Source organism: Oryza brachyantha, chromosome 3 (assembly GCF_000231095.2).
Source record: "Oryza brachyantha chromosome 3, ObraRS2, whole genome shotgun sequence".
NCBI lineage: Eukaryota > Viridiplantae > Streptophyta > Magnoliopsida > Poales > Poaceae > Oryza > Oryza brachyantha.
Window position 1 is genome coordinate 21,325,875 of NC_023165.2, and position 16,180 is coordinate 21,342,054.

A 16,180-nucleotide genomic window follows, 5' to 3' on the forward strand; every position below is an offset into this window, starting at 1 on the left:
CATATTTAAGATATGTATTCTTAAAACTGAATTTTGAGAATTAATTAAGCTAGAAAATATGTCTTCGATGGGTTCCTAAGTTTTCCAATATTTACGCATGACTAAAATTAACTCTCTCGTATTTTAAATTTGGGGTGTAGAAACATGTGTTTCCAATATATGTTATTGAGTTTTAGGTTTCTTTTGGAAGATGATGCAACTTTTATGCTCAATATTTTTTTGGATGAACACAACCCAAGTTTTTACTAACAAAAGAAATAACATTCTCTTGGAGATGTTGTAAGATTGACTGAGAAAGTTTCTAGGTTGCAAACTCCTTTTCCCAAAATACAGTACAAAGATAGGTGTTGTTAACATATGCACACTCACCTCATTTTCTGATATCATATTTTTCGAACTACTAAACGGTGTGATTATGCATAAAAGTTGCTTTTAAAAATCAAATAAACTCATTTGTCATGTTTGAGGTAGTTCATACTTAATTAGTCATGCGCTAATGACTTATCTCGTTTTACCTGGCACGAAGTTGCCACGTTTAGTAGCTGGATCAAGTTCACACTAATAGCTATTGTATTTGAAGTGAAATGCTAAATGACATGCCTCAGTTTTTTCTCCTCCAGCTTCGACAATCTCATCGTCTTTTTCAACGCTAACGGCACCCCAACTCTAATAGAGAATGTACAAACTAGGATTTAGGGTTAGGACGAAGGAGAGATGGGAGAAGAGGGTTTTGTGAGGGATTGGAGAGATGGGCTTGGGGGCTAGTAGTAGATATGAGAAAGTGATGGTGTTGCAGCCACAAGGATAAAGGAGGGTGGTCACTCGATATTAGAGGTAGGGTTGAGTGAAATGAGAGGGTCAAGAGATAGGGACGACAGTGGTGTTGCTAGCGGCAAGGTAGTCGCCATTGATGAAAAAGATGGCTATGGCTGGGGCACTAACTACAGCAAAGATTAAAGATGAGGAGAGGCGGGGATGGAGAGGAGGGTTGGGCAGCGACAAGTTGGTTGGAAGTGGTGGCGGTAACATCGAGTGAAGCAAGTGATGCATAAGAGGATATGAAAATGGAATACGATGAGTTTACTGTAGTGGCATGGACCTCGAAGCGATAATGGACCCTGCAAAAATATCTAATTTTTTAGAATGTACTGTGCAGTCCTATATTTTAAAACAGAATTTTAATTAGAAGTTGTTATATTTCAGCTTAAATAAAATAGTTTGTACTAATGTTTGTGCATAAGTACAACTAGTACTGATATGAAAATACACTATTTTGAAGGTGGACGGAGAATAAGAAGATCATCACACAAAACAAGTTATTGTAAAATTAAAAATCAATTCATATGCTTTTTTTTAAAAAAATTAGACAAGAATTTTAAATACGCTATTATCAGTTTAGGAAACATGCTGGAATTTTTTAGCCTATCCATTAGAAACGAACGTACCCTAAATAAACATAGCACAATCGTTATAAATCCTATTCGAAACGCCCTCTGTGTGTACTCGTGTACTACGATTTGAGTCCTAACGGTTAAAGTTATACCAGTACCGACAGACATATGGATCACCATGCAGTTTCGTGACAGATAAGCAGCACCAGTGAACGCACATGATAACACGTGCTCAATATTTAAGAAGGGGTGATTATCCGACATTTTCAGAAAAAAAGCCAAATAGACTATTTATATATTAAAAAGTAATTTATGAATAAAACTTTTATACGCACTCTTCGCAGTTTAAAAGCAAATATAAAAAATAAAGTACAATGAAATAACCTAAAACTAAATTCAAATTTAAATTCAAAAAATTTAAATTTTGGCTTATAAGCATATGCTGAAGCGAACGGTCGATGGAAAGTACCACACTTTCTAATTTAGATTTATGATACCTTGTTCTGCCCTAGTATGTTTCTTGCTGTCGAACTCCAGGAAGGCAGGAATGCGTTTTTGGCAAATTCTAAGCGATCCTAGTACAGAATCACTGAAGCGGTACCAATAGCATGGAGTTTTCTACAAGAACAAACGAGTCCTGGTGTTGAAAAAATGGCTACAGTCTTTTGCATGGGCCTTGCAATGTCCCTCTTCACCTCTCTAGCAGGACCCTAATTACAGGTCCTGGGCCTTCGTTCCTAGAAGCCCATTTCTTGGGGCCCAAAGCTATTGTGCCGAAGCCTGGTTCAACCAGTTCTTCGCTAGCTCTGATAAAAGAACCAAAAAAAATCCATTTGACTCTCTCAACTATTGATACTTACCTCTCAACCACGAAACCGGGTATAAGATATCTCTTAACTATTAATATCGGTGTAAATCAACTTCGTGAATTTTAATGTGGTTTTATACTACATGGCACTTTAGCATAGTGCGTAGCATCTATGTGACGCTTAGGTAACATTTGTATCCAAATAAATAAATAAATATGTGCCTACATCCCAATCTCATGAAAAATAAAAAAACAGTCCTCTACATAAGCATCGTCAATCCATCCTCCCATCTTAACCTCCCCCCGCCCATCATGTCAGCACAGGCAACAACCTCCTCTAACCGAGCTCAATGTTCGAAGCCACCATAGACGCTTGTGGAGAATTGGACCCTAGGTGACACTAGCAGGAGAAGCTCAATGTCGCCGCCCTATCATTTGGAGGCCGTAGTCGTCAGACACTCTCCCAAGATTTGGAGGCTGTCGCCGCTGTTAAGGACGAGTGATGTTACTTCTTGAGGGATGTAGGGTAACAGAAGAGCATCCCATGAGTTCCAAGGGCCATGACCACTGACGAGAAGGGAAATGGAGCCACAATCGAAGTAGAAGAGGATAGCAAGGGCATGGTATGGACGGTATCCTACATGTCGATGAGATTATGCTCGTCTGCACCAAGATGAAGTGGTTCATGCTAAAAGAGTGGTCTTCACGCATGATGTTCAGCAGTGACGAGGCCCTGATGTTGATAACGTGCATGTTGCATGCGATGGAGCTCAAGGCTTCCTCCCGTTTTACATCGCCGTCCTCTTCGCTCGCCGTCTCTTCCCTCTTCTAGCCAAGCCAAGTTTGGTGTCGAGGGACCGAGGCAAGAGGGAGCATGGAGAGGTCCGAGCCTGACGAAACTAGCCTATTGCTCCTAGCTAGGGGTGGAAATAGGTCAAGACCCGTGGGTTCTTTCACAACCCTATTTAATTTTTAAAATTTTTTTAGCTCAAAACTCTATACAATTTTATTTTCAACCCGTTTTGAACCTAAATTTTATAGATAAAATAGTTGAGCCCATTATCACCCCTACTCGCAGTAGAGGTGATGTCCAACCTCCTACTCTTGGTGGCAAGCGTCTTGAGCTCAACATCATGGGGGAGCTTGACTGGAAGGGAGGATGGGAAGAGAAAAGATGGAGAGACAAGCGATAATAATCAGACTCAGCCAATAATGGAGAGAGTTCAATTGGACCTTTTTTCCCCTATGATATAGACCTGACTGGGCAGTCTGCAGACCGTGCAGCCCAAACATAGGAGCAAGCCAAGGCCGCTTGGTTATACTAGGCCAGAAACTGTTGAATATTAAACTTTAGCGGACGAATTACATGTACTACTATTTGATTTCAGTTAAAGTAAAGACGTCGGTTTCAACAGGGACTATTTCGGAGCGACTATTTTAGAAGTCTGAGAATGCTCTTGAACGTGAGAAAATTTATAGAGTTGTATCTAGGAAAATGGCTGTTAGAAAAATGTTAATATTAAAGAATGGTTATTACAAGGACAAATACTCCCTCCTTTCACTTTATAAGATGGTTTCTTCTTCTCTAAATTTATCCATGGGTTTCTCTTTTCACGTTACAGGATGTTTTGTTTCTTTATAGATTTATCCATGGATCTATGTATGCGTTTTGAGAGATTTTATAGTGTTTAAGAGATACATACATATACAGGGGTGTAACATAAGCCATTAATATGTAAGTGGTAAGGTATGAAAACAAAATATTATAAAATCGTTAGCAATGATACAATTATAATGGTATTTTAATGGCAAATGTATTTTGTGTAAATACCTTTCACATTTTAAAAGTATGGAGTTATTTTCGTTGTTAGGATTGTATGCATGCGCTCATTCTGTTGGTAGAGGTGTGAGTTCTCATTGTCTTTTTTACGTGGTAATTGTCAGAGGAAAAGGCGCCGGAGAGAGTGGGGCCGGAGGAAGTGGGGCGGCGCTGCCTTACGTGTTCGCCGGAGAAAGAGGTGGTGGCATGGTGTAGAGTCATCCGGTCCTAGAGTTTCTGTTATAGTTACATAGCAAATCTTTCTTGTTTATTTAGGTTGGTTGGCGTTGAATTTTGTTGGTTACGTAAATCTTTCCTATTTATTGTTCGTTGGTTTTTTTTTTGGTTACACAGCAACGTTCCGCGTGGCACAACCCCGTAAAATTGAAAAGTTATTTGAAGATCACACAAATGTCGATCTCTACCCTGTAAATCTAGCCGAACTTTAGAAATTGACTACAAGATGATGCAATTTTGGTCCCAACCACGTCAATTATATTTAACCATTACTTTTCATTCCGCTTGCACACTAGCAATGGAGCAATGGAGCACCTCTATAAATTAGTGGACCTAAATGCCTTTATATAGAATTATTTTTTTACCTTAGTACCTACATACCTTGTATAGAGTTATTTTTTTACCCTTAGTACCTACGTACCTCTAATGCTTTTTCTACCATATCTTTCACCGTGAAGCATCAGTTCTTTACCTTTTTGGAACGCAAACAACGTAAAAGACCTCATATATTTTATATATTTATTCAAATTTATTAGCACATATATATATTAATTTAAAAGAAAACATAACATCTTATAATATAATGAATTGGAGCTAATACTAGTTTAGATATGATATCCATCCTTATCTTTTCGTTTATACTTATGCTTCTAAACTAAAATTTGAATTTTTGATATTAAATTTGGAGTTGATTATGAGTTTTTTTCGTAGTTTATTTTTTGGCCTTAGGTTTAAGATCGCTAAGAATATATATATATATATATAATATTTTATTCTTAAATTATTTTTTGATTACAAATACATGTTTCACTTATTGTGGAATAAGTGAAAAGATATACACCGATTATCGGTTGGGTCTAAAGATATAGACAGACACAGCATGTGCTGGTACATGTGGACTGATGAGTGATGACTCGAACATTCCCCTCCGGTCTCCGGATCCTATCTCGGAAATTAGTGTTATTGGTTGGTATGGTTACGTTTAATCATCAGTATATATGCATGTATTATAATGAATCGCTCATCATGATAATGATATGCGAGAGAAATCAAGAAGAGTATCTCCATGCAAATGCCAAGGGAACAGTATTTGAACGTGACAAGGCTAGAGAAATGTGACACCACAGACAGGTGACAGCATTATATTAATCATAAAAAACAACTTGTTGGCCAAAGCTAAGCTGTCTCCGTACATAATCGCCCACATATTAAGTCGTAACAAACATAGTTTAAAAATATACAAACGACAATTAGTGTACAACTTTTTACCCTTTTTCTTTGGTAGGGGAGTGTACTTGTTTCATGACCTACGATACATATCGCAGACAACATCAGTTGACCACGACAAGAACAGTAACGCGGCCCAAAGTTCATATCTAGAAAAAATTTTAAGACGATTTATTTTAATGTTAAAAAATAAAAAAATTAAAATTTTTTAAAAAATCTTGTAGTGCCAAGACTTACTGATAATAAAGCCTGAACTTTTGCCTACGACAGTGAGGCTCTACCTCTGCCCATAGGTGCATATACGCTAATACATAATTTAGAGGCCTTGGGCTCTACCCTTCACCCTTAAAACAGGGGAGTAATATCCCCCATCATAATAGTAGTGTCATTAGAGTAACGGGAGTGAGACCATGGGAACCACATGTCAGTAGTTATAATGGCAGGGAATCCAAACCTTAAAGCAATGCATGCATTTGAATGCAAGTAAATGAGATAATTATATATAAGTCTATAAAGGATGTACTTTAGGAAATTTTATATATATGCCACTATAATGTAACCCAATTGTCGATGGATTGCTGAACAATGAACTCACCAAACCTCCACCTCACAGACGAACTAGACACTAGGAGGGGGAAGGGGGACAAGTGATAATCGGGAACTGAAGACGTGGAAAATATATGAAGCCGAGATGATGTCTCAATTTAATTTGCATTTTGGAGATTACAGTTCTTTTAGCCTTTCAGCTGGTATTTTCCTTGTGAGGATTGGGGATTTGTCCTAACATCTTTTGTTTCTTTATTACTACCCCGTCTTACAAATGCTTCATTTTTAACTTTCCTTATTTGTCTCAGAAAGACTTCATTAGAGCAATTATTGCATTCAAGTTTGGTAAAGAGGGGGACATATACATTGAAATTTGAAAACGTTGGGAACAAATGCATTCATTAAAAGGTCAAAAGTATTTGTCTTCGTTGTTTTGTATTGATTTGTATGAGGTAAGCTAAAAATACAATCTTTTTGATAGAGAGATAAGATTAAAAAATTATTCATTGATTGATTGTGTTATGATATAGACCGGGGACGTAAAACATTTGTATTATCTAAATATGTCTAATTAATACAACAATACAACTCGTCTTGGAAAATTGTTAAATAAACTGGTCCTATACTAATACAGGAGGTTATTCTACTTAGTAAAATGCTTTTTTTCAAAAAAAAAATATTCCCCTGATCTGTGAGGTTCAACGATGCTTTCAGGTACCAACTTGATCCGTAGCAAATTAGCATTCATCTTGCATTATTTTGGTGACCCGCCACTGCACCCAGCCAAAAATAAAATGTGGCAGAACCGTAGAAAAATGGACAGCACAACGTGACCGTCCCCAGCCCTTGATGCCTCATGGCCTCATGTGGCCTACCCAGCTACCCTAGCACGTCATGGGTGTGATTGTTTAGCTTTTTTATAAAAAAAATACCTAATTGTATATTTGCAAACGAAAAATATTTTATGAATTAAACTTTTATGTACATGTTCCTAGCGATCTTAGAGCTAATGCTAAAAATAAACTGTAATAAAAGAATCCAAAATTAACTTTAAATTTAAGATTAAAATTTTAAATTTTAACTTATAAACATAAACATAAGAAAAAAAAAGGCCGCTTGTATAAGCATAAGCCTAACAAAATACCCGTCCTCACTCGTTGGTCGCCATCTTGAGCCAAAATTGGAGCACACTCGTGGGTAAAAAAATGTTCCTCTTCATGTAATGTAAAAAAATGTTTAGGCTGAGGCCATGTATAACTGCCAAGAGTAAATATTTTGGCCCAATGAATCACACTATACATCTTTTGTTGCTGGATTCGGGCCTAACGAATTGGCATCTTGAAACTTCAGCTAGTCTTGGACCTATGTGTGGCTCTGCCTGAGATAGTTGCAAGAAATCTGAAATTTTATAGCTATTTAATAGTTTGAACAATAAAATTAACTAATACAAAATTAAAAATATATTTTAGAAAAGTGGAATGATGAACTTGTATATAGATTTTTATTTTTTTGCAAATCACCCCGTTTAGTTGTTCAGGCATAAAAGCTAAGTAAAAAACTAAAAAAATATGGAAGCAGAACGCAATACTGGAAGACAAGAAAAAAAAAACCTCCTATATAAACTAGCATATCTTACTCCCTCCTGACATAATTAATGAGGTTTAGGACCAAGAAATTACAAAGAAAACAAGCTTAAAATCCTATTCAAAATTTGTGGGTACCAACTACCAAGATTCGAACCGTTGTGTATCACTGCGCAACACTACTATGGCTAGTGTCTAGTGTAATTTTACGTGTTTTACTCTCGGTCACTGTATGCAATCGCAATACTCTTATACATATTGCTAATTAATCAAAAGGGACATTTTCTACCAGTAGACACATAACTTGCCTGCCACAAATCCACAAAGAAAATTAATCGCAAAAAACATTCCATTTACTCTACTTGCACACTCCCTTCTGCAAGAACCAAACTCAGATCAAAATGCACCACCTGCAGCAAATATTCAAAATTCCCTGACACAACCATTTTATTCTTATAAATATAAATACAAATCAAGACAAATAAATGTAAAAGAAAATCAAATAATAAAGCACAAAAATGCGCAAACTTGTCCATACACCAGGTCCACGCAGGAACCGAAGCACCGAGGCCAGGGAGAGCGATGGCGCGCCACGCCATGGCGGTTCCCCTCCAAACGCGGGAATATCAATATAAGCCGCGCCCACGATCCCCTCCCCCTCCCACGTTCTTCCGCCACCGCGAACCACCACCACCCCAAGAAGAAGAAGAAGACGCAGAGAGCGCGAGGAAAAATCCCAGGAGGTAATCGGGGATCGATCGATCGCGGCGAGCTACGTACGTCGGCGCAAAGATGAGGGAGATCCTGCACATCCAGGGCGGGCAGTGCGGCAACCAGATCGGCGCCAAGTTCTGGGAGGTGATCTGCGGCGAGCACGGCGTCGACCCCACGGGGAGCTACACCGGCACGTCGCCGCAGCAGCTGGAGCGGATCAACGTCTACTTCAACGAGGCCAGCGGCGGGCGCCACGTGCCCCGCGCCGTCCTCATGGACCTCGAGCCGGGCACCATGGACTCCCTCCGCTCCGGCCCCATCGGCGCCATCTTCCGCCCGGACAACTTCGTCTTCGGCCAGTCCGGCGCCGGCAACAACTGGGCCAAGGGGCACTACACCGAGGGCGCCGAGCTCATCGACTCCGTCCTCGACGTCGTCCGCAAGGAGGCCGAGAACTGCGACTGCCTCCAAGGTGCCCAATTTTCGTTCCTTTCTCCTCTTTCATGCCATCCTATGCATTTTTCTATCTATGCGTCCATGTTCCTCGAAGCTCTGCAATTCATCGTTGATTTTGTTTTTAAGATTCACCTCGTAAAATCCTTTAATTTTTTTTGGCAAGATGATTTTAAATTCTGTTGGGCTATTTTACGATGCCACCTTTCTGTGTGTACTTTTGGGTAAGGCAGGATTATGCTACACATTATTAGCCTATCAGGATGATCTGCATGAAAAGAATCTGGATTTGTTTTGAGACAACGAGTAATATGCCAACTTGGCAGCATTGATAGGCGATCCTGTGCAGATTAGGTTGTGGGTCTTAGTTTTTTTTTTTTGAAATGGTGGCGCCGGTTGGGTGATCTATGCGTATTGTTCAATTTGAGGAGCAAAACAAATCAGAAGTGCTGCTAATTTAAAGGATGAATTTTAGTGTGCAAATTGATCATACCATTTTAGGGCGGATCTTAATAGGAATACCCATCACCACCACTTGTTTAACCCAAATTTAGACTTAGATTGTTTGGGCATATTACAGCACTTTTACGGTTTCACCAGTCGCTAAAATTTGGGATCTCTTGAAATTACTGTTTTCAGTCCCCATCACCACTAGTATCCTCTTCATCTGTTGAAATGGGACACTCATCATGTGTCAATTTGATCCAGTGGTTGGTATGATTTGCACTGGCGTGATGGGAAATTTGGGATCAGCGTGCTCTAGAAATTTAGGTGTGATATGTTGCTGGTTTATTTTTTTGTACTCCTGCATTACATCCTTAAGTCTGATATCCAGTTGTATGATCAGCTCCAAAGTTAAAACACTAAAGATGCATGCATGTTACGAACGTTATGAAAACTACAAATCAACAAAATGAGCTTTTTTACCATCTTTGTAAAAGTATCTCAAGGTACCACAGTTTTTAGTGTAAAAAGCGTGGTACCTTTAGATACCAAAAATTTATACTAAAATTATTGGTATCTTGAGGTACTTTTTAAGGATAGTAAAAAAGCCCCAACAAAATTTCATAGAATACTTGAGCTACAAAGTACTGCTTATGTGGGCTGAATACTATCTTTCCCTGTATACATAAACTGATAAAAGGTGAATCTGACGTTGGTTATTCATTTTTTTTTTGCCAAGATGTAAGATATACAATCCGCATTTGATACCGTTTGCCCAAACGAGTTTAATCCAGCATCAAACTAAGAAGACATCCAAAATGCTACTACCTGGTGGAAAGGAGTTAGATTTATCGTTGAGAGATTGTTTTCGGTTGCTCAGGTGGCAAACAAGTGGTGTTGTCGGTCAGATGCGAGTTCTCAGTACAGAAATACATCACCGTCGCATCTCTCCATCTTTTCTTTTGCTGGTGAAGAAGGCTGATGAGGTTATCATCGCAATAATAATGCAGTACGAGTAGAAAAACAATCATATACTGTGACTAGTGACAATGCTGTACGACCTAACACAGAGTAGAGTAAGGATCAGGGGATGTATCAGCTACTGGAACAGCCTCGTCGTCGGTGGTTACAGCGGATGAGACACTCGAGACAGGCTGTTGCCAGTCTCTGGTGGTTGGGTTGGGTTACATGATAGATTAGATCGATGGATTAGCGATGATGTTCTGATTACTTGCATATGTACTTGCATGATTGCCTTTGGACGTATTTGGGGGCAAATGGATTTTAGTGAACGTAATGATTAGAAGCTGAGTATAAACACATTTTTGCGATGCAAATTACATCCTAAAAATTGCAAATCGTACATCGATTGATTTGTCCCGGGATATGATAGGACAGATAGTGTTAGTGCTGGTTTCTTGAATGGTTTGCACTTCCATGCCCTCTTAAACCGTACTGGACAGCTGAACTTTTGCAGGATTGGGCTCGGATAGATAGATACATGTCTGAACCAGAATGAACTGTAGTAGGATTCGGATCATTTTTCAGTTAGTAAAATGGATTAGAGTTAATTGTCATTGAAATACTGGATTTAATTGGATCGTCGCATATCTTAACTGAACTACCATATGATCCTAAGCAAAATGGGCATTATGAACTAGTGTACTGGCAAGCGTGATTTGACTGGGCATACATGCATTTGGGAGTGCAGGATTCCAGGTGTGCCACTCGCTGGGAGGAGGCACGGGGTCTGGCATGGGCACCCTGCTCATCTCCAAGATCCGGGAGGAGTACCCGGACCGCATGATGCTGACCTTCTCCGTGTTCCCGTCGCCCAAGGTGTCGGACACCGTGGTGGAGCCCTACAACGCGACGCTGTCGGTGCACCAGCTCGTGGAGAACGCCGACGAGTGCATGGTCCTGGACAACGAGGCCCTCTACGACATCTGCTTCCGCACCCTCAAGCTCACCAACCCTTCCTGTAAGCAGCTACCCAAATCCATATCCATATCCATGGTGTCGTGTTTTTTGTTTTGATTTGATTTTGCTTGGAACATCATCGATGGATGGATGAATGGTTGCGTGTGTGGTGGTTGGTTGGTAGTCGGCGACCTGAACCACCTGATATCGGCGACGATGAGCGGGGTGACGTGCTGCCTGAGGTTCCCGGGGCAGCTGAACTCGGACCTGAGGAAGCTGGCGGTGAACCTGATCCCGTTCCCGCGGCTGCACTTCTTCATGGTGGGGTTCGCGCCGCTGACGTCGCGCGGGTCGCAGCAGTACAGGGCGCTGACGGTGCCGGAGCTGACGCAGCAGATGTGGGACGCGAAGAACATGATGTGCGCCGCCGACCCGCGGCACGGGCGGTACCTGACGGCGTCCGCCATGTTCCGCGGCAGGATGAGCACCAAGGAGGTGGACGAGCAGATGATCAACGTGCAGAACAAGAACTCCTCCTACTTCGTGGAGTGGATCCCCAACAACGTCAAGTCCAGCGTCTGCGACATTCCCCCCGTCGGCCTCGCCATGGCCTCCACCTTCGTCGGCAACTCCACCTCCATCCAGGAGATGTTCCGCCGCGTCAGCGAGCAGTTCACCGCCATGTTCCGCCGCAAGGCCTTCCTCCACTGGTACACCAGCGAGGGCATGGACGAGATGGAGTTCACCGAGGCCGAGAGCAACATGAACGACCTCGTTGCCGAGTACCAGCAGTACCAGGACGCCACCGCTGAGGAGGAGTTCGACGACGACGACGACGCCGCCGTCGCCGACGACGCCTGATCATCATGCTTCGGTTTGCCCTCTGCCACGCTACATATTTCCAGTGCTACAAGCACACACATATTCCGTTGCCGTGTCTGCTGCTGCTGCTTGCGTACTGTATCGATCTGTGTGCTACTACTACGTGTTGTCACCATCCTAGCTTGTCAATTTGTCATCGTTCTCCAGGTTACTTTGTATGTCTAAATTTGTTTGTTCATCACTCTCTTCTCTTCTCTGTATATGCTAGGGATGTATACCATATATATCTACTTCATTTTCATGAACTAAATTTTATTGTATCGATCTTTATCTGTCAACCTCAATCTGCAGTTTTTCATTTGCAATTTTTTTACTACCGTCATGACCTTTCGTGGATAGAGTAGAAATAAAATGGGTCCCAAATATATATAATAAATCTCTCTCCCTCAACCTCCCAATGACTCTAATTCAAAAAAAAAAAGTATATTTTATAGGCATCTTAAATGACTATGGACTCTTTAGCAATTAATGTTACAGAGACTACACTTATAATGTATAAAGACAACTCATATGGGAATATTTATTATATAATAAATACTTTTATAACATATTTTGGATGTCCTAAAGAGATATGACTTAATCAATACTCCCTCTGTGTGATATTATAGCATATTTTAATTTTCTTGAAGTTAACTTCTCTAATTTTCATGAAAATTATATTAAAAAATAGCAACATCTATGACACAAATTAGTTTGGTTAAACAGATCATTGGAGATATGTTGATAGTATTTTTGTTTTATTTGAAAATCACATTGCGAGTGATTGTTTGGTTTTTTATTTACAAACCATAAACAATTTGTTAATAAAACTTTTATATACATGTTCTTAGAGCATCTCTAAGAGATGTCTAAAATTGATGCTAAAAACTAAATTTGGGGAATTGAGGTAGAAAATATATCTCCAACAGTTTACCAAATACATTCCTAATATTTACACATGCTTAAAAATAGCTCACTTGTGTCCTAAGTTTGGGAGAAGAATATGTGTTTCTAATACAAGTTATTTATTTTTAGAGTTTTGTTGGAGGAGTGTGTAATTTTTATGCCCAATAATTTCTTAGATTAGCCCAATATAAATTTTTAAAAAGTAAAATATTAGTATTCTCTTGGAGATGCTCTTAGTGATATAAAAACCAAGGTTGAAAAATAAGCTATGATGAAAAAAATTAAAATCAACTCCAATTTAAGATTGAAAATTTAAATTTTGGCTTATAAGCATAAGCACCAGCGAAAAGATGGGATGATTATGTTTTCTATAAACTTGGTCAAACTTAAAAATTTTCACTAAAATTTAAAACATTTTATACTAGGAAACGGAGAGAGTAGTAATTTATATATTTTCTTAAAAATAGTAATTTACATTGCATTTATCAGCATAGGCCGCTTTAAATTACTCCGCGTAGGGATGGCAATGGGACCCGTCGGTCCAGGGCCCCAACGGGTTTTGTACCCGGTGGGTGCGGGTATGGGTGGATATTTTCACACCCATGGGTTTATGGTTATGGAGCCCCGTGAAGTTATAAGCTGGGTACGGGTTTTAGATTTAACCCGTGGTTATCTATTGGGGCTCTAAAAATATAACGACGCCTTGAAATACTCGGTCAAGAGTATGCTTATTGTGTTCAGTATTATAAATCAGGAACGAGATAATTGTTGATGCATGGTTGGATGCTTGCATCGATATGATGTGATGACTTAGCGTTAGGATTCGACGAGCTTAGTTTTACTTGGTTCTTGTTGTACTCTTTCCATGTTACTATATTAATCAATTATCAATAATACTTGTTTGTTAACTGCAATTATATATTAGGAAATCTCAATATACTTATGAAGATGTCTCGTTTAAGATGTTTTTGTTTGACATGGTTTCGTCCGATGGGTACCCATTGGGTTTCGGATACCCAACGGGTATAGGTACGGGTTTAGTTTTGCACCGGTATGGGTTTAGCTTACTGTCACGGATTTTGTGACGGGTGGGTTTTTACAAAATCCGTCCCAAACCCGACCCATTGTCATCCCTAACTCCGCACCTGTGATGGCCTAATGGGCTCTGCATTTGGAGAGCTTTGCCAAAGGGCTCCTGCATTCTGCCTGTTGCTGTGTCACTGTCATATTAGCACAAACAAAAGACACGGTCCTAGTGTTGGAAGCACTGGGCTTTTTTAGTTGGTTTCAGTTGTTGCTGCAGATGTGGTGATCTCACTCCTATCCATCTAGTAAGATCTAAAGCAACATCATGACGCTTTAAGGATGCTCAAAAAAAAAAAAATTTGTCTTACGGGTTGTGCCTATCTCATGCCCAAATGAAACCCAAATGAAATAATGGTACTTCTAATATGGGTATGACCTTTTGTCATTCGGAAAACAAAGTCATAGTTTAGTGGTGACTTTCAGGCTAATGCTTATCCTAACACGCTGAATTCTAACCTTATCCTCTTTTATTATCCCTTTCTCCGATCCATGCCTGCTACATAGTACACGTTTTCAACCATAAGCTCCTTTAAGCTGTAAACCGATAGATATTCCTGTCCTGTATGAATGTCACAGTGCAGAACAAATCAATACGAGTGCATGTTTAGTAGGCTCTAAACTTCATATCCTAGTTCCAAACTCCAACTCCAGTGAGAGTTGTTTCTGAGGGAGCTGGAGAGCGGATCAAAATTGTTTGGCTAGTTTGATCTGCTCCAGAACTTCTAAAAGAGAGGATAAAGAGTATGTTGACAATAATACCCTTATGGATTATGTGTAGTCATGATTACGTTATAATTTAATTATGTTTCTTTTTTATGTAATTAAATACCGATTATTTTTTAATTTGAATAACATAACTATATGGTTACAAAATACTATATAAAAGTTAACCTACAATATAAATGTTTAGTAATAATATAGAGTAGTAGCATCGTCATTAACACAAATGAAATAAGCACAAAATAATATGCTATGATATAAATCTATTGTGCCGCAAGCACCGCTGCCAAGTCCTACACGCGACGTCGCCGCTACGAACCGCTCTACGCTAAGAACGGAGGGAGATGAAGAGAGAATAGATTATGGTACATGAGTACGTGACGGACTCGAGTAATTACAATAAAATAATAAAGAGTGTGGAGTGGAGCTATGGAGCAGTAAAAACTAGCTCCACCCAGTTTATTTTTTAGGAGCAGTTCGCCAACTCCGCTCCAAAAAAATAGAATACGTACTGTTTGGCACAACTCTACCTTTAGGTAAGTTGGAGTACATGATCATTGGCTAACCAAATTGATGGCACTCGTTCCATCCCAAAAATACAGTAACGTGTAGTATACAAAATTTATTCCAAGATATAACAATAATTTTGTCTATATTTTCTTTGTAACTAATAATAACTTTTCACAGTCTCACTACATCTACATTCTTAGTACTTTTTGTATAACCCCATAACTGTTTATAGTTTTTGAAACGGATACAGTACTTTACTTAAGCCAGAATAAGGCATAAAAAATGTGAGACACTCAGGGATCTTCTTGCTAGCCAGTTTAGGTTCAAAGGCTCAATTCAATCTATTTTATTTAATTGATATTAGGTCCTTCCTAATGTCTAAGTTTTTTTAAGGCAATAAAGAATGTGGCTGAAGCAAACACTGATGCTATCAGAAGGTATCATTCGTCGGCAATGGTTGAATCGATCGACCAGCAATTTTTCTGAGGTTCGTTAGCGACGTGTACTCTCGCGGATCGCTTAACGCGATGGCGGCCGACATGAAGCAGCAAAAGTAGCTATAGTGCGGCTATTTTCTGAAGCTCAAGTTGGTGAGGAATTCGCACCTGCTTTCCAAGCACAGGGCCACGCAAAATTCGCAAACTCTATTTCACAATAGAGCAGGTACCAATTATTATGCTATTATGGTACAAGACACTATAGTGGTTTTTCGGAAAAACAAACAACACATTTACAAACAAAGATAATTTATAAATAATTTTTTTATATGTTTATTCTTAACGATCTAAAATATAAAGCTGTGAAATAAATTATGATTAAAAAAACTAAAGTTAACTCTAAATTTAAGATTAAAAATTTAATTTTAGCTCGTAAGCATACGCCAATGCGAAAAGAGGTGACTGACAACTTTTTTTTTTTTTGGCTGATGAGATTTGGCTTTTGATAACAGCAACAG

At 39.4% G+C, this 16,180-nt stretch overlaps 1 protein-coding gene across 1 annotated transcript; it reads left to right on the forward strand.

Annotated features, from left to right (window-relative positions):
* Window positions 1–8,262: 8,262 nt before the first annotated feature.
* LOC102703567 (tubulin beta-8 chain) lies at window positions 8,263–12,286 on the forward strand. Its single transcript, XM_006650315.2, has 3 exons — window positions 8,263–8,797; window positions 10,934–11,203; window positions 11,327–12,286. Exons 1-3 carry the CDS (start codon window positions 8,404–8,406, stop codon window positions 12,001–12,003), a joined length of 1,341 nt encoding a protein of 446 aa, XP_006650378.1. The 5' UTR covers window positions 8,263–8,403; the 3' UTR covers window positions 12,004–12,286.
* Window positions 12,287–16,180: the final 3,894 nt, after the last annotated feature.

Excerpts from the sequence above, each read along its gene's own strand:
- LOC102703567 (XM_006650315.2), top strand. The coding sequence starts at position 8,404 with ATGAGGGAGATCCTGCACATCCAGGGCGGGCAGTGCGGCAACCAGATC. Across the intron at positions 8,798-10,933 it reads GAACTGCGACTGCCTCCAAG|GATTCCAGGTGTGCCACTCG; the intron begins GTGCCCAATTTT and ends TTGGGAGTGCAG. Across the intron at positions 11,204-11,326 it reads CAAGCTCACCAACCCTTCCT|TCGGCGACCTGAACCACCTG; the intron begins GTAAGCAGCTAC and ends GTTGGTTGGTAG.